We start from the raw sequence: 18,737 nt of genomic DNA, 5'->3' as shown, positions 1-18,737 counted from the left end.
TTTTTTTTCTCATTAAATCTTAAATCATATGAAGATAATGTGTTTTAGGCATCTCTGTAAGCCTCTCAACATTTCGTGCAGGCTTTTACACACAAAACGGGCTCAAAAATATTTTGAATAAATGAATTCAGGAGAAGGTCATGAACCCTTCTTCCTCCCTTCCCCCAGTGATCAGAGCAATCTTTTAAAACTTAAAATCTGACCACATCACAGCCCTACTTAACTGTGTTGAGGGCCGCTCTTCATCCTTGGAATAGAATTCTAATTCCCTAAGCACACTGGTTACCTCAGGGTCCTGTGTGAGCTTGCTCCCAACCACTTCTCCAGCCACGTCGATTCCCAAAACCTGGTCTAATAAAACGGGACTGCTTAACGTGACTGGGCTGTCCTGATTCATGCCACCAGGCTTTTATTTCAACGACTCCCTCTGCTTGGAAAGCCCTTTCCATTTTCCTTGCCTGGTTTGGCTCAGGAATGACCTCAAGCAAGCTTTCCTTCTTTGACTATAGATCCTATTAAGAATTTAAAAAACCAAAACCCAAAAAGCTAAGTACAGAAAGCTTTATGGCGCTCCCCTCCATTTATGTGATTAAAAATGAAAAAACCGTAAAATGTAATTCTTAAATGACACACAACTTACATGGATGCTAGATTTAGAATACCATCTGTTTATGATTTTTCTTTCATTCACCCTCTCTCTGCATGTAGCCGTTTTGACCCAGAGTCTATCCGATAACCCCACTGCCGGAACCTCAGGTTGGGTCAAAAGCTTCCCTCCTCCGCTTCCGGACACCACTCTATTTTAAATTAACTTGAACAGACTGCAAGTTTGCCTTTCCCACTAGGGTGTGAGCGACAGAGGTGGCGCGAACACCATCTCTGTCCACGGAGCGCCGGACCCCGGTCGGCTCCAGATTTATTTTCTGAGTTGAAGAAAAGGCTCCTCCCCAGCTGACGACGCACTTCTTCTTTAAGAAGACTTTCCCTCCTCGCCCAGCAAGTGCAACTGGCTCGCACCTACCAACGGTTGGTGCTGGAAAAAGAGTGAACTATCGACCGGCCCTGAAAGCCAGGACGAGAAGATTCTCTAAATTCTCGGGCCCAATAACGCGACACGCCACAGAGACGCCCCCAAATATTCAGCGGAATGGGCGGGCCCGGGAAATGACCAGCACCGAAGTCACGTGGCGAAGCTCCTCTTGAATTTCGCCAAGTCGGCAGTCGACTATTCGGGCTTGCACGCGCCTCAGGCGGGCTCCGCTGAGATCGAGTCTTTCGGCGCTCGACTCGCCCGCGCTGCTGCCGCTGCCGAAGGAGGGGCAAAGCTGAAGATGGCGGACAAAACGCCAGGCGGCTCTCAGAAGGCCAGTTCAAAGGTAATTTCTTAGAGGACTTAGTAAGTCAGTGAGTGTATCACTGTCGTCTGGGGACTACAGACGCTTCTGGCCAGAGGGAGGAGATTGGGGTGGGGGTCCGCGTTCTGGTCGCGGTGGTAGGCCGGGCGCAGACGCACCGTGGTGCGCAGGTTGAGAGGCCTGGTATCTCCCCTTAGTCCCAGCCTGGATTCGGCTCGAGACTGGCGGGCCCAGGGCGGGTGGCGTGAGTAGTTCGGCTCCCGCTTAGAACTGGAGTGAAATCAGTGATTTAGACTGAGGTCTGAAGTCGGGAAAACGCGCCCCTGTATTTCAGCTTACTGAGCTCTGAGGCCGCGGGACAGAGCCTGGGAGAGGCGGGAATCGCTTCCCGGTGCTTAAGTGTCTGCCTCTGTTTCCTCGGCTCTTTGGGTTTGGTTCTCGCACGCTTTCGGCCTCGCTCAATTTCCTTCACGTCCTCCAGGGAATAAATAATCTTTAGGGCCGCAAATTGTGAGGGGAGGACCAATAGTGGAAGGAAGCGGGGTGGGAAGTGCAGTTCTCCTTTGCGGTGATGCCTCGCCAAGGTTAATGCTACGCTCTACACGTGGTCTTAGCTCACATAAGAGGAAGTGTAAAATGAGCCCTTCTTTGGAGGGTTCGTTTTCGAGGACTCGGGGTCTTCCGCTTCTTCTGAAAGGAAAACTTTCACAGACTTGGAAGCCACCTAAGATTAGTACATTGCTTTTGAGTTTACAGGGAACCGTGTGCACGTATTGTGAAACCACTGAGCTGTAGAAGTCGTTTAGCGTTAGTTAGGTTGTGATTAGCATCAGGTCCTAAATTGCCGTCCTGGACGGGTCACTTAATCGTTTTTTGCTTTGAGTTTTTCACCTCCAACACGATATTAAAAGTAATAGTGCCCGAAGTAGTTGTTAAGCTTTTTGATGCTGATGCAAGAAGTGTAATACTTAAAGGTTCTAAGGGCTTACGTCTTAAAGAGTGTGTATGATAGTAAGTAGGTTATGAGGAAGTTACGTTTACGGTAGAGGGGTCTAGTCTTGTGTGTACAGTTTGTTCTGGGAAACGTAAGCTATTATACACTTGCTTTCTCAGTTTCTATTAAATCATAGTCTTTATGCCATTTGGTGAATGATGTTTATAATTAGTTCGTAATTAGTAATGGATTTACCAGAAATCTTTTAGTTATGTAGAAACTGTGGTAGAGGGCCAGTCTTGGCTGCTTTACAACCTGCGTTCACTCCTTATTTGTTTCTCCCCTCCCCAGTACATTTCTCCTTGGTGAGGAGGGGCTCACCAGGTTGGGTACATGACTGCCCGCTTCCTCAGCGGACTCTGACAAAAACAGCCCTGCTTACTATTAGGGAACTGTTACTAAAGCTAGTGCATCCATAAAATTCACGCACAAGCCTCACTATTTTTGTTTCTACTGAAAGTAGTATTTTAAGTGTCTTCTGTTTGAGGCTTTGGCTTACGTTGGAAACATATTAATGTATATATATGTTCAGGCCTCCTTCTCTAGTAGTACTTCTCACGGTTGTGAGTGTGTGCCTGTTCCCTGTAAGTAAATTGTTGGATCTTCCAGTAATCTTTTTAGTTTATATTGCTTTAGATTATAATCAGTTGATGCTGTTAAGAGATTTCCTACCGATGTCTGTAAAATATCTCAGGAGGGTGCGTGATGTAGTGGAGAGATTATGGATTTTGATAACAAACAAAAGGTATTTGGATTCAAATCCTGACTTGGTAATAAATTATATTTGCGATATCAAGGCAAATTGCTTAAACTTTTCAGTCTCAATTTCCTTGTTTGTAATATGGACATAATCCCTTTTCTGCAGGGTTGATGTAAGGGTTAAATGAGTGAATATCTATAAAGTACATTAAAAAACTTAGTTCCTTTCCTCTCCCCTTTGTTCTTAGAGGAAGTAAAAAGTACTTACTTTTCAAAATGTCAGGCTAAATTCTAATCCTGAGATTTAGAATCTGTTATCAGTTATCATAATGACTGCTCAGATTACTGCTTTCTATTTCTAACACAAGTCCAGAATTTATTGGAGAGAGTATAAGATCATTTTGGTTAATATGACAGTGTTTGGAATTTCTAGCCTTTGATCTCTGTTTTGATTTCTTCCTCTGGGGAGTGCAGATGAGTGACATATTCTACCATACAGATGGAGTAAAATATTCTTTAGTTTCATGTTCATTCTTACTCTTTGGTAGTTAAATTCCCATTGCTATGGGTAGGGATGCTTGTTAATCGTATTTCTAGACCCTGAGGAAAATGTTAATTTTTAAATGTACAAGAGGATGTAATGTACAGCATGGTGACTATAGTTAATAATACTGTATTGCATATTTGAAAGCTAAGAAGAGAGTAGATCTTAAAAGTTCTCATCACAAGAAGAAAAAACTCTGTAACTATGTTTGATGATGGCTATTAACTAGACTTATTGTGATGAAATTTCTGCAGTGTATACAAATACTGAATCGTTATGTTGTATACCCAAAACTAATAGTGTTGTATGTCATTTATACCTCAGTAAAAAAAAGTGGAGCTAATTGAGGTAATTTAAGGTATTGAGGTAATTTAACAAATAAAATGTATAATAGGGTTTTTGCTATTGACAATGGCAAAATTATTTGATGTGTCTTAATTACAAAATGAAGAGATTAAATTAGATAACCTCTACAGTTTCTTTTAGCTTTAAAAATTACATTTTAAGTTTGTATAGTCAAATGATTTAACGTTTATGTGTAGTTGTCCCTGATGAAGAGACCCTTTATTTTCTGTGTAATTTTGCTGTACTTTTTATTTTAAAGCCTGACAAATATAGAAATTCAGTAAATGTTTTAGGAATTAGCTAAAAATTTCCTGTGCATTTATTCTTGTATCACCAGACTAAAATGATGCTTTGGGGGAGGGGGTACCATGTTGTAGCTTTGATTTTGGGAGGAGAGGCAAAGAGCCTATGATTGTTCGCTTAGAAAAATGTTAAATTTAATATATAAATATACAATATATAAACTTTATATAATTTAAAATGTTATTATGTAATTTAAAATGTTAAATTTAATATATAAATATATAATATATAAACTTTATATAATTTATAAAAATTAATTTATTTTGATCGTAAGAGTTGTTTGCTCAGCACAATGAGGATATGAAGAGAATGTGGTATTCTCGTTCCCTCTGCAGCTCCTGTGCTGGTAGTACTACTAATATAATGGAATTGTGTGCCCTGTTATTTCACTCTGTGACAGTGCTTATTTTTTGCCATAGTGTCAAAAATTGGGTTAGAGAGGTAAATGAGCTAAGTAGGAAATACTGCTGGCTTCCTTGGACACCCAGTGCTAAATTGGTGTGGGAACTATTTTAATTGACTGCTGATTAACAAAAGTATTTCAGTTGTACGAAATACGTATTGTTATAATGAGTATCCATTCAAGACTTATCATCCTTAGGTATATATTACTGCTTGTGTACATTTTTTTGGTGGTACCTGAAGGTATGTAAGAATTAAATATGATCAAAAACTCCAAACAAAACACAAACCTTGAAAAATTAGGCTTCTTGTTCTCCAGTTTTAGTTTAAACTGAATCTTTATTATGATATGGATGTAAGATAAGATAACAGTCTTATCTTAAAATATAAGGTGGTTAGTTTTCTGGGTGGAAGGCTGTGTTTTGGGGTGGAGAGAGGCATTAGGAACTTTTATTTTCTTGATTGGTGTCTTTTAGAAATTCGAGTATTTGTAGCACTGGTGCTCGAATATGACTATTAATATGGTTTTAAAAATTTTCTATCTTATTGGATTGAATTATTTGTTTTCTGAAAGTCTAGCTTTTTTTTTTTTCCTTCTCGGTACGCGGGCCTCTCACTGTTGTGGCCTCTCCCGTTGCGGAGCACAGGCTCCGGACTCGCAGGCTCAGCGGCCATGGCTCAGGGGCCCAGTTGCTCCGCGGCATGTGGGATCATGTGGGATCCTCCCAGACCGGGGCACGAACCCGTGTCCCCTGCATCGGCAGGCGGACTCTCAACCACTGCGCCACCAGGGAAGCCCTGAAAGTCTAGTTTTTATTCTCTTCTAGTTTTTATTCTCTTCTAGTTTTTATTCTCTTCTAGTTTTTATTCCTGAAGCTTTTTTTTTCCTAGAAAGTATAATAAATTGACAAAAAATACTCATTTGCCAGTAAGGCAAATGAGAGGAGGGCTCATTTGGTATGCAAGTTGAAGACTCATGCCTCTCTATCACTTTTTACAAAGAACATCATTTTTGAAAAACAAAAACAAAAAAGAGCCCAAAACTTCCTACAGGATATTAAACTCAAAAATATTAATATTACAAATAATTTGCTTCTTGTACTGTTAAGTAGCTTTAACAGTTTATTGCAGATTGGCCACATGCTAGATATTTTGCTGAAATAATTTTTTTTTAAAGCAAGATGCATTTGCCAATAGCAGTTGAGGCTATTTGGTACTGTTAGATGTCTCTTCCTTGAGCACTTAATTTTTTTCACCAGGCTTTCCTCATTTTAGATTACAGATCATTCAAAATGTACTTACAACTTTTCATGTGTTGGTAGTGTTTTGGATGTAATTTTAAGGATAATTTCAGGTTTATTATTTAACTCAATAGATTTGATGAATTTTTTTGAGAGGTAGACTTTGGTTTGTCTTGGAAAGTGGTATTCAGCTAGGTAGCTGTTACTTGTTGGTGAGTGGACAGCTTAGTATGTTGATAGTGAGAAGTGCAATTTTGTTGTGTAGGTACTTGTTCCAACTTGGTACATCAGCAAGTTTATTGAGGCTCCGTCACTTGCCAGATTTTGTTTGACTCTGAGGAAGAAAAAATTAAATAAGATGATAATCAGTTTTGGGGAACATGCTGTCTAGTGGAAAAAGAGTCAACACATGATAGTTCAAAGCAGAGCCATCAGAAGCGTCTAAAACTTTAGGGAAAGAAATGACAGCTGGTTGATTGGAGGGTGGGGTGGGGAGGCTTCAGGAATAGAGGAGTTTGAGTCTTTTGAACAATGAACAGAGTTTTGAAGGGTAGACATAGAGGTATAAAAAAGAGATGGGTGAGGTAAAGAAAATAAATCACTGGCAAATGGATTGATACATGTTCTGGTTTAGCCAATGTATATAGGACATTTGCATAGGGATAAAAGTTTCTGAGATGGAAGGATAAGTTTGAGCTAAATTGTGGCGGCTTTAAAACCTATGGAATAAAATTAGAGAGCCATGGAAGATTCAAGGCAGGAAAGTCCTTTAGGAAAGCTCTTCTGGAGACATAGTTTAGGAAGAATTTGGGATTGAGGAGGATTAGTTTGAAGATTTTTGTAGTGCTGCTGATAAATATTAAAGATTGCTTCAAAATCTCACCTCAGATACTCTTTGGGAAGCTTTTCTGACATCGTCCCCACTCCCACTAAGATTTGCTTGCCCTCTGTGCTCTGGTGGTATAGCCACACTGTTTTACTTGTCTCTCTTATTTATTAGCTCCTAAGAACATTTATATCTGATGTAAGGCACAGTACCAGTAAGTGGTTGCCCAGTAAATGGGTTGAATAAAGGGAAGATCTGAACCACAATAGTGTCTTTAGTAAAAAGGGTCCCCAGAGAAGAGTTTCAGTAGGGGTGGGGTGAACAGAATTTGACTCAGTTGGTTATGGGGGAGAGGGAAGTAGTCCAGGATGACCTTGGTATAATGCTGCTGGCTAACACTCATTGAGCACTTTTATGTACCAAACACTGTTCTTAGTGCTTCACCTGTCTTTGTCCTTCACAACAATCCTATAAGGCAGGTGCTATTCAGCATTACAGGTGAAGGAACTAGGCCCAAGGTTACAAAGCTGGTAAGTGCTAAAAACAGGAAGTCTGATTCCAGAGTCTGTGCTCTTAACATTTTACTACTTCTGTATTATGACTGATTGAAAGTTACCATTCGGTGTTAGAAGTAAGAAGGTCAACAGGAGAAGCTAGTTTGGGAGGAAACTATATTTTATATATATAGGATGTGAGGAACTTGCAGATATTCAGGTGAAGATGTCCAGGAAGTTGTTTAAGAACAGATTGGAACCCAGGAGAGGCACCAAGGTTGAAGATAAGGAATTGGGAGTCATCTCAGCACAATAAAAGTGTTGATATGCTTCCTATGGGAGTGATTATTAAACTTGTGGAAATGTAAGTTGATGCTTTAGAGGATGTGAGGAGGAAGGAGGCAGATGGGAATGGAGAGCAGACTAGGCAGAGTGGAGGTGTTGGAGGAATGTTGCTGTGGTTAGCTTGCTAATTTGAAAACTCAGGTGTGGCGGTTTTTCAATTGAAGTAAAGTAGGAGCAGCTGGAAAAAAAAATTTTATGGTATCGTTTAGTTGGCTTCACCTCTATCTCCTCAGCAGCCATCAGTATGATCCTTTTTTTTTCCCTTGCTGTCCTTCCCCACATCTGTACTATATCTGCTTTCTCAAACTTGAGATAAGTTTTTCTTGTGTCTGCTTCTTTATTGCCTCAAATCTCCCTTATTTTGCCTTTTCATTTCTTGCTTTTGGGTCTTTTCATTTGGATGAGGGATTGTGCTGTGGACTTCAGAAGATCTTTAAGCATCACTAATTTACTGTTCTTCAGTAAAAACATAAAACCCAAACCCAAGACAAATAACATAGTGCAGTTCCAGGTTAAGTAGAGGGAGAGACTCTTCAGAAGTAGTGTTACGTTTACTGATTACCTGGACCATTAGCTTTAAAAGTTGGTTATTCCTTTAAAATTTTTATTCACTACTATTTCCATCTCTTTAACTGTTTCCATCTCTTTAACTGTTCTCAAGCCTAAAATTTCATTCTGATGCTGTGTAGCGTATCAGTGGAAAATGTTTGGTTTGCACTAAATATGACCATCTTAGGTTAATTGAAATCAGCTGATGCATCGTCCTAAGCCATGCTGTTATTTTTAAATCCTAGAAATGATGATTTGGATGTGGTGGCATAGATGAAAGAAAGGCTAGCACTTTCTTATCTGCTCTTTAGTGCTTATTCTTCTGGGTGAACTTCAGAATTATTTTTGGCAATCCCCCTAGTCCCCTTGCAGAGACTTCCCTTTAGGATTTTGAGCTGTGGAATGAAATTGCATTAAATGCATAAATAAATTTAGGTGTAGTTGACTTTGTCTTAATAATGAGTTTTCCCATCTAGGAATGTGATGAATCTTTTCAAAAGTTGACTTGAATAACAACCCTTTTGTGAAGTTTGTATTTTCTTCGCACAGGTGGTACATATTTCTTTAGTTGGTTTCTAGTTGTTCTATGTTTTTTCTCACTATTACGATTACCCTGTTATTTTTGTTACCTAGCAGGTTAACACTGGTATATTAGAAGGCAATTGAATTTTTTTTCCTCCTCAATTCACTCAGTCTCTTGACGGAACTTTTTCTTTCTTTTTTTTTTTTGCGGTACGCGGCCCTCTCACTGTTGTGGCTTCTCCCGTTGCGGAGCACAGGCTCCGGACGCGCAGGCTCAGCGTCCATTGCCTACGGGCCCAGCTGCTCCGGGGCATGTGGGATCTTCCCGGAACGGGACACGAACCCCGTGTCCCCTGCACCGGCAGGAGGACTCTCAAACACTGCGCCACCAGGGAAGCCCCCTTTTTATCTTTTTTAAGAGGAGTTATTTATTGTCTTGTATTTTTTAAGTGTCTGCAAATGGGTGCATTTCAAACTGATTCAAAGTAGGTTTCACAGGGTTAAATTTAAATATAAAAAAATTTCCTTCATGATGCCTTGCCTTTTAGGAAAGGTTTGCAGGGAGAAGAAAGTGAAATAGGAGGGACACAGTAAAAGTTGGGGACAGAAAAAAGATGGGTAGAAAGAATGGAGATGGCTGGTGGCTCAGTGCTTGGTTGTCTTGGGCTGATTTTGCCTAGGGTCCAGTATGGAGTTCAGAGGAATAAATTGATTCAGTATGAAAATCCGGTCAGCTGTTCTTAGCCTTATGTTTCAACAAGATAAGTAAAGCAGTACTGTGTGGACCCATGGGAATCTTATTGGCTTTTTTCTACATCATACAAATCTTCAATTTTTTCTTAAAAATGAATATATTGTCTTGTGCATTACATTTGAAATCTAGAACTGGGAGCTAGGATCGATGAGGTACTTGTGATCTCAAGATTCTTGATTTCACTTTTAATAACTTAAATATATATATAAAATAAGTAAAATCTCACTACCCAATACCTTGAAAAATAAAAACAACTCAGTGCCAGAGTTAAATTCTGGGCCTCCAATTAAAATTTCAGAAAGATACCACATATTATTTATTTAGTTAATAGTGTTATAGCTTGGCTTCTTCATCCTTAGCTGCATAGTGAAAAATCAAATAAATTATTATATGCCATATGTAATCTGAAATTTAGATCAATTAAAACAAAATCAGGTGAAACTTTAACACTTGACCTTATTGGAAAGTGCCATTATTTGAAGACTGAACTTGACTGACACATTTATTTTGGATCACAGTTTTTTTTTTGTAAGTCAGAGATTGCCTTTGTTTGGTTTTATTAGCTGAGAAGAAATTGCTACAAGTTTGGAAAGATTGTGTAACACAAGAAATACTTGTTTTGTTAGCATAATACATTTTCTGATTATTTAAATGTTGGCTTTTATTTTTAATGCTTGCAGACCAGATCATCAGATGTTCATTCATCTGGATCTTCAGATGCCCATGTGAGTATAAAAGGCAATCATTGCCTTTTTTCCTTAAACTGTAATTTCTTATTGTATATATCCCTACTTGATATGTCCCTTATGATTTTACTTGATAAATAAATATGATTGCGTTGTATGTGCATATTTTCTTTAACCTTTTTTGCTAGATGTTCTGTGTTTTTTTTGTGTTCTGTTATTTACGTAAGTTGGCCCCTCAAACCATGTTAGAAACCAAGTGTGTATATTTCCCTTTTTTACTGTGCTTGTAAAATTTTGTACATACATAGGTGTGTGTGCTTATACATTTTTTTAACAAGTTTTGCATTATACACATTTCTTTTCACAGTGCACAGTATACCTATTGCAAATCCCTGCAAGTCAACAGATACAGCTCTAATCTAGTCTTTCTAATGGTATCTTAATGTTCCACGGGGGAGGTGCAATTATTTATTAAGCTATTTCTCTGTTGATGGGCATAGACGATTTGTTTCAAGCTTTTTGACATTTTGAATAATACTGCGATAAACTTTCCTTTACATGTGTTATTATAGCAGTGCTAAAAGTGTGGTCTTCAGACCCGTGGGGTTGCTGAGAATTTTTCAGGGTGGCTGAATTCAGAACTATTTTGTAATAACACTAAGACATCATTTGCCATCACTGTGTTGACATTTGCACTAATGGTGCAAAAACAATTGATGGGTAAATTGTTGGCACCTTAGCATGAATCAAGGCAATGTCGCCAAAATGTGCTAGTAGTCATTGTGTTCTTCCCCTCCAGACACAGTAAAAATATGCTAGTTTCACTTAAGAATGTTCTTGATGAAGCAGTAAAAATTATTAATATTAAATCTTGTCCTTGTGTATGAGTGTTTTTAACGTTCTGAGTGATGAAATGGGAGACACATATAAGGCACTTCTGCTTGCCAAAGTGTGGTGTTTGTCTTGAGGAAAAGTATACTACTTGTGGGATTGTTTAAGTTGTGGAATAAAACTGGCTCCTTCTTTCATGGAATACCATTTTTACTTGAAGGTACAACTGACAGACAAACTGTGGTTAGTCAGACTTGGGTGTTTGGCAGATATTTTCTTGAAAATGAAGGAAACTAACCTGTTCTTTTAAGGAAAACAACTATTTGTTAGTGATATAAAATTTGATCTTTCAAGTGCAAGTTAGAATTATTGAAAACTTCCTGTACTTAAGAACTTTTCTGATGAAATCAGAGGTATTAAGGGATAATTAGTGAAATATTTTGATAGTGTAAAATGAAGTTTGTCAATATTTGGACATTTGGGTTGATTCTAGTTTCAGTACTACATATATGATTTTTAAAAACTCGTTTTCCTTTTCTCGAAGATGGATGCATCTGGACCCTCAGATAGTGATATGCCAAGTCGGACACGACCTAAGAGCCCAAGAAAGCATAATTATAGGAATGAAAGTACCCGTGAAAACGTTTGTGACTCTCCTCATCAGAATCTCTCAAGAGTAAGTATTGATAAAGATAAGAAAGGATAGATAATGATTTTGATCTGCCCTTGATTGAATTTGGTAGTTGAATATCTTGGTTTTGTGCTTGTTGTTTCATCTTGTACTATTTGAAAATAGCATTCATTATTCTATTTGGGTTAACAAGAAATTCAAACTCATCTAAGGAAATGTTTTTTAGCTCATATGTAAGATATGTTTCATTTAAAAATTTTATTTTTATTTTAAAAAACCAAGGAGTGTTTTGAATGTAAAATGGTTAATAGATTTATTGTTCTCCCCTTATGCCAAACATTTACTGAACCAAGTGCCAGAGGCCAGTCACTGGAAATACACAGGTGATTAAAACACATTTCTTGTTCTCAGCTTACACATAGTCCCAGCCTGGGAAGCTAACAGGAGCAGGTGCTGTTCACTCTAGTCAGTGCAGTTCCCAGGGTGCTGCAAGCACCCAGAGAAGGAGCATCTTCACTGCCTGTATCTGCAAAGTACTCTCGTGTTCTTTTAGTCTTTTTTTAAATTTCAAATAATGTTTTCTTGTCGTGGTTAAATTTGGAAAATATAATAAGGAGGACAGTCATTACCAGCCAGTATTGATATTGATAACACTTTATTTTTCTTGTTTAATTTTTTTTTTTTTTTTTTTTTTTTTTGCGGTATGCGGGCCTCTCACTGTTGTGGCCTCTCCCGTTGCGGAGCACAGGCTCCGGACGCGCAGGCTCAGCGGCCATGGCTCACGGGCCCAGCCGCTCCGCGGCATGTGGGATCTTCCGGGACCGGGGCACGAACCCGTGTCCCCTGCATCGGCAGGTGGACTCCCAACCACTGCGCCACCAGGGAAGCCCCTTGTTTAATATTTTTAAGCATAAGTATATTTTTACTTTGCTGAGGTCCATTTTACAGGAACACATTTTAAAAGATTCTTCAGGTCTAATTTTTTTTGATTTTAGGAAAAACTCTATAAACAAACTTTAATGGGTGATTATATTTTTTGAGTAAGTATTCCATAATTTTCTTAACCATTTCTCTCTTAGGTGTCTAAGTTTGGCTCTTAGGATATAAATAAAATTGAGGACAAAAATTTTACTTTGTAAAATTATGTTTCTTATTGAATTTGTATGTAATTTTACCATTTGTTTAAACTTCAGCAGTTGAAATCAAAGGTGCTGAATGATGGCAGAACATTTTCCTTTCTATTTTGGGAAAAAATTTACTTTGAGTGTGTTTGTGAAACCCAGTATTGACTTTTGAGTTATGAACTGCTTTGTTTTTTTTAAAGGGATTTTAATGTAACCTTGAAGTAGTTTGCAGCAATATTACTTTTCCATTTTGTATCTTGCCAAGGGCAAGCCTGTTTAATAACCAAGGGATTGATAGTTTAATTTCATAATTGGTTAACTTCTCATTTTGGTAGGTGAGAGAGAAACCTTCAGATTTCAACTGCAGATTAATATTTTACGCTGTATTTTTGAATTTTATTTAATTTATTGTTTTATACAGCAGGTTCTTATTAGTTATCCATTTTATACATATTAGTGTATATATGTCAATCCCAAACTCCCAATTCATCACACCACCACCACCCATCACCGCTTTCCACCCTTGGTGTCCATACGTTTGTTCTCTACATCTGTGTTTCAATTTCTGCCCTGCAAACCAGTTCACCTGCACCATTTTTCTAGGTTCCACATATACGTGTTAATATATGATATTTGTTTTTCTCTTTCTGACTTACTTCACTCTGTATGACAGTCTCTAGATCCATCCACATCTCTACGAATGACCCAGTTTTGTTCCATTTTATGGCTGAGTAATATTCCATTGTATGTATGTACCATGTCTTCTTTATCCATTCGTCTGTCGGCGGGCATTTAAGTTGCTTCCGTAACCTGGCTATTGTAAATAGTGCTGCAGTGAACATTGGGGTGCATGTGTGTTTTTGAATTATGGTTTTTTCTGGGTATATGCCCAGTGGGATTGCTGGGTCATATGGTAATTCTGTTTTTAGTTTTTTAAGGAACGTCCATACTGTTCTCCATAGTGGCTATATCAATTTACATTCCCACCAACAGTGCAAGAGGGTTCCCTTTTCTCCACACCCTCTCCAGCATTTGTTGTTTGTAGATTTTCTGATGATACCCATTCTAACTGGTGTGAGGTGATACCTCATTGTAGTTTTGATTTGCATTTCTCTAGTAATTAGTAATGTTGAGCAGCTTTTCATGTGCTTCTTGGCCATTTGTATGTCTTCTTTGGAGAAATGTCTATTTAGGTCTTCTGTCCATTTTTTGATTGGGTTGTTTGTTTTTTTTAATATTGAGCTGCATGAGCTGTTTATATATTTTGGAGATTAATCCTATGTCCATTGATTTGTTTGCAAATATTTTCTCCCATTCTGAGGGTTGTCTCTTCGTCTTGTTTGTAGTTTCCTTTGCTTTGCAAAAGTTTGTAGTTTCCTTGCTTTAAGGTTCATTAGGTCCCATTTGTTTACTTTTGTTTTTATTTCCATTACTCTAGGAGGTGGATCAAAAAAGATCTTGCTGTGATTTATGTCAGTGTTCTTCCTATGTTTTCCTTTAAGAGCTTTATGGTGTCTGGTCTTATATTTAGGTCTCTAATCCATTTTGAGTTTATTTTTGTTCATGGTGTTAGGGAGTATTCTAATTTCATTCTTTTACATGTAGCTGTCCAGTTTTCCCAGCACCATTTATTAAAGAGACTGTCTTTTCTCCATTGTATATTGTTGCCTCCTTTGTCATAGATTAGTTGACCACAGGTGCTTGGGTTTATCTCTGGGTTTTCTATCCTGTTCCATTGATCTATGTTTCTGTTTTTGTGCCCGTACCATACTGTCTTGATTACTGTAGCTTTGTAGTACAGTCTGAAGTCAGGGAGTCTGATTCCTCCAGTTTCGCTTTTTTCCCCTCAAGACTGCTTGGGCTGTTCGGGGCCTTTTGTGTCTCCATACAAATTTTAAGATTTTTTTTTCTAGTTCTGTAAAAAATGCCATTGGTAATTTGATAGGGATTGCATTGAAGCTATAGATTGCTTTGGGTAGTATAGTCATTTTCACAATATTGATTCTTCCAATACAAGAACATGGTATATCTCTCCATCTGTTTGTATCATCTTTAATTTCTTTCATCAGTGTCTTATAGTTTTCTGCATACAGGTCTTTTGTCTCCCTAAGTACGTTTATTCTTAGGTATTTTATTCTTTTTGTTGCAGTGGTAAATGGGAGTGTTTCCTTAATTTCTCTTTCAGATTTTTCATCATTAGTGTATAGGAATGCAAGAGATATCTGTGCATTAGTTTTGTATCCTGCAACTTTACCAGATTCATTGCTTAGCTCTAGTAGTTTTCTGGTGGCATCTTTAGGATTCTTTATGTATAGTATCATGTCATCTGCAAACAGTGACAGTTTTACTTCTTCTTTTCCAATTTGTATTCCTTTTATTTCTTTTTCTTCTCTGATTGCTGTGGCTAGGACTTTTAAAACTATGTTGAATAATAGTGGTGAGAGTGGACATTCTTGTCTTGTTCCCGATCTTAGAGGAAATGCTTTCAGTTTTTCACCATTGAGAATGATGTTTGCTGTGGGTTTGTCATATATGGGCTTTATTATGTTGAGGTAGGTTCCCTCTATGCCCACTCTCTGGATAGTTTTTATCATAAATGGGTGTTGAATTTTGTCAGAAGCTTTTTCTGCATCTATTGAGATGATCATATGGTTTTCTTCAGTTTGTTAACATGGTGTATCACATTGATTGATTTGCGTATATTGAAGAATCCTCGCATCCCTAGGATAAATCCCACTTGACCGTGGTGTATGATCCTTTTAATGTGTTGTTGGATTCTGTTTGCTAATATTTTTTTTGAAGATTTTTGCATCTATGTTCATCAGTGATATTGGTCTGTAGTTTTCTTTTTTTGTAGCATCTTTGTCTGGTTTTGGTATCAGGGTGATGGTGGCCTCCTAGAATGAGTTTGGGAGTGTTCCTTCCTCTGCAATTTTTGGAAGAGTTTGAGAAGGATGGGTGTTAGCTCTTCTCTGAATGTTGGATAGAATTCACCTGTGGAACCATCTGGTCCTGGACTGTTGTTTGTTGGAAGATTTTTAATCACAGTTTCAATTTCATTACTTGTGATTGGTCTGTTCATGTTTTCTATTTCTTCCTGGTTCAATCTTGGAAGGTTATACCTTTTGAAAAATTTGTCCATTTCTTCCAAGTTGTCCATTTTATAGGCATAGAGTTGCTGTAGTAGTCTCTTAGGATGCTTAGTCTGTTGTAACTTCCCCTTTTTCATTTCTAATTTTATTGATTCGAGTCCTCTTCCTCTTTTTCTTGATGAGTCTGGCTAATGGTTTATCAATTTTATTTATCGTCTCAAAGAACCAGCTTTTAGTTTTATTGATCTTTGCTATTGTTTTCCTTGTTTCTATTTCATTTATTTCTGCTCTGATCTTTATGATTTCTTTCCTTCTGCTAACTTTGGGTTTTGTTTGTTCTTCTTTCTCTAGTTCCTTTAGGTGTAACGTTAGGTTGTTTATTTGACGTTTTTCTTGTTCTTGAGGTAGGCTTGAATTGCTATAAACTTCCCTCTCAGAACTGCTTTTGCTGCATCCCATAGGTTTTGGATCGAGGTTTTTGTTGTCATTTGTCTCTAGGTATTTTCTGTTTGGATGATCTGTCCAATAGTGTAAGTGAGGTGTTAAAGTCCCCCACTATTATTGTGTTACTCTCGATTTCCACTTTTATAGCTGTTAGCAGTTGCCTTATGTATTGAGATGCTCCTATGTTGGGTGCATATATATTTATAATTGTTATCTCTTCTTCTTGGATTGATCCCTTGATCCTTATGTAATGTCCTTCCTTGTCTCTTGTAAGATTCTTTATTTTAAAATCTATTTGGTCTGATAATGAGTATTGCTACTCCAGCTTTCTTTTGATTTCCATTTGCATGGAATATCTTTTTCAGTCTGTATGTTGTCCCTAGGTATGAAGTGGGTCTCTTGTAGACAGCATATATATGTGTCTTGTTTTTGTATCCATTCAGCAAGCCTGTGTCTTTTCGTTGGAGCATTTAATCCATTCACGTTTAAGGTAATTATTGATATGTATGTTCTTATGACCATTTTTTTAATTGTTTCAGTTTTGTCTTTGTAGGTCCTTTTCTTCATTTGTGTTCCCCACTTAGAGAAGTTCCTTTAGCATTTGTTGTAGAGCTGGTTTGGTGGTGCTGAATTCTCTTAGCTTTTGCTTGTCTGTAAAGCTTTTGCTTTCTCCGTCGAATCTGAATGAGATCCTTGCGGGGTAGAGTAATCTTGATTGTAGTTTCTTCCCTTTCACCACTTTAAGTAGATCATGCCACTGCCTTCTGGCTTGTAGAGTTTCTGCTGAGGAATCAGCTGTTAACCTTATGGGAGTTCCCTTGTATGTTATTTGTCATTTTTCCCTTGTTGCTGTCAATAATTTTTCTTTGTCTTTAATTTTTGCCAATTTGATTACTATGTGTCTTGGCCTCTTTCTCCTTGGGTTTATCCTTCCTGGGACTCTCTGCTCTTCTTGGACTTAGGTGGCTGTTTCCTTTCCCATGTTAGGGAAGTTTTCACCTATAATCTCTTCAGATATTTTCTGGGGTCCTTTCTCTCTCTCTTCTCCTTCTGGGACCTCTGTAATCAAATGTTGTTGCATTTAATGTTGTCCCAGAGGTCTCTTAGGCTGTCTTCATTTCTTTTCATTCTTTTTTTCTTTATTCTGTTCTGTGGCAGTGAATTCCACCATTCTGTCTTCCAGGTCACTTATCTGTTCTTCTGCCTCAGTTATTCTGCTATTGATTCCTTCTAGTGTATTTTTCATTTCAATTATTGTATTGTTCATCTCTGTTTGTTTGTTCGTTAATTCTTCTAGGTCTTTGTTAAACATTTCCTGCATCTTCTCGATCTTTGCCTCCATTCTTTTCCCAAGGTCCTGGATCATCTTCACTATCATTATTCTGAATTCTTTTTCTGGAAGGTTGCCTATCTCCACTTCATTTAGTTGTTTTTCTGGGGTTTTATCTTGTTCCCTTCATCTGGTATATAGCCCTCTGCCTTTTCATCTTGTCTTTCTGTGAATGTGGTTTTTGTTCCACAGGCTGCAGGATTATAGTTGTTCTTGCTTCTGCTCTCTGCCCTCTGGTGGATGAGGCTATCTAAGAGGCTTGTGCAAGTTTCCTGATGAGAGGGACTGATGGTGGGTAGAGGTGGGTGTGCTCTGGTGGGCAGAGCTCAGTAAAACTTTGATCCTCTTGTCTGTTGATGGGTGGGGCTGAATTCCCTCCCTGTTGGCTTTTTGGCCTGAGGCGACCCAAAACTGGAGCCTACCTGGGCTCTTTGGTGGGGCTAATGGTGGACCCTGGGAAGTCTTACACCAAAGAGTACTTCCTAGAACTTCTGCTGCCAGTGTCCTTGTCCTCACGTGAGCCATAGCCACCCCCCGCCTCTACAGGAGACCCTCCAACACAAGCAGGTAGGTCTGGTTCAGTCTTCCTTGGGGTCACTGCTCCTTCCCCTGGGTCCCGATGCGCACACTACTTTGTGCGTGCCCTCCAAGGGTGGAGTCTCTGTTTCCCCAAGTCCTGTGGAAGTCCTGCAATCAAATCCCGCTAGCCTTCAAAGTCTGATTCTCTAGGAATTCCTCCTCCAGTTGCTGGACCCCCAGGTTGGGAAGCTTGACATGGGGCTCAGAACTTTCACGCCAGTGGGTGGACTTCTGTGGTATAAGTGTTCTCCAGTTTGTGAGTCACCCACCCAGCAGTTATAGGATTTGATTTTATTGTGATTGTGCCCCTCCTACCGTCTCAATGTGGCTTCTCCTTTGTCTTTGGATGTGGGGTATCTTTATGGTGAGTTCCAGTGTCTTCCTGTTGATGATTGCTCAGCAGTTAGCCTTCTACTCCGCCATCTTGAAGCATTCTAGGCTGTATTTAATAAACATTCCTCTCTTTTAAAAGTTTATGACTCAAAATTATCATTCAAATAAATAACTGAACAATTAAAAGTCTACAATTTGTTCAAACCATATTTACAAGGAAATTGCTTCTAAGTTACATAAATGAAGAATTCATTAAAATACTATTTTCTCATATTCAAAATTAATTGATGACTGTTTACTTGTGTGAAACCTAG

General features: G+C 38.4%; 1 protein-coding gene across 4 annotated transcripts in view; it reads left to right on the top strand.

Moving 5' to 3' along the window:
- The first annotated feature begins 1,107 nt into the window (after positions 1 to 1,107).
- Positions 1,108 to 18,737, top strand: part of U2SURP (U2 snRNP associated SURP domain containing) — a 55,905-nt gene continuing 38,275 nt past the window's right edge. For 3 of the 4 annotated variants that reach the window (XM_033402771.1, XM_033402772.1, XM_049709805.1), the window contains exons 1-3: positions 1,247 to 1,376; positions 10,054 to 10,098; positions 11,435 to 11,566. In XM_033402771.1, the coding sequence (XP_033258662.1) occupies positions 1,332 to 1,376; positions 10,054 to 10,098; positions 11,435 to 11,566 (222 nt within the window). In that variant the 5' untranslated portion in view covers positions 1,247 to 1,331. Of the gene's footprint in view, positions 1,377 to 10,053; positions 10,099 to 11,434; positions 11,567 to 18,737 lie in introns of all 4 variants that reach the window. The other variant, XM_004278211.4, reaches the window with a different exon arrangement.

This window comes from Orcinus orca, chromosome 5 (genome assembly GCF_937001465.1).
Source record: "Orcinus orca chromosome 5, mOrcOrc1.1, whole genome shotgun sequence".
NCBI lineage: Eukaryota > Metazoa > Chordata > Mammalia > Artiodactyla > Delphinidae > Orcinus > Orcinus orca.
The sequence above is the reverse complement of the archived record's forward strand: the minus strand, read 5'-3'. Positions and strand labels throughout refer to the sequence as shown.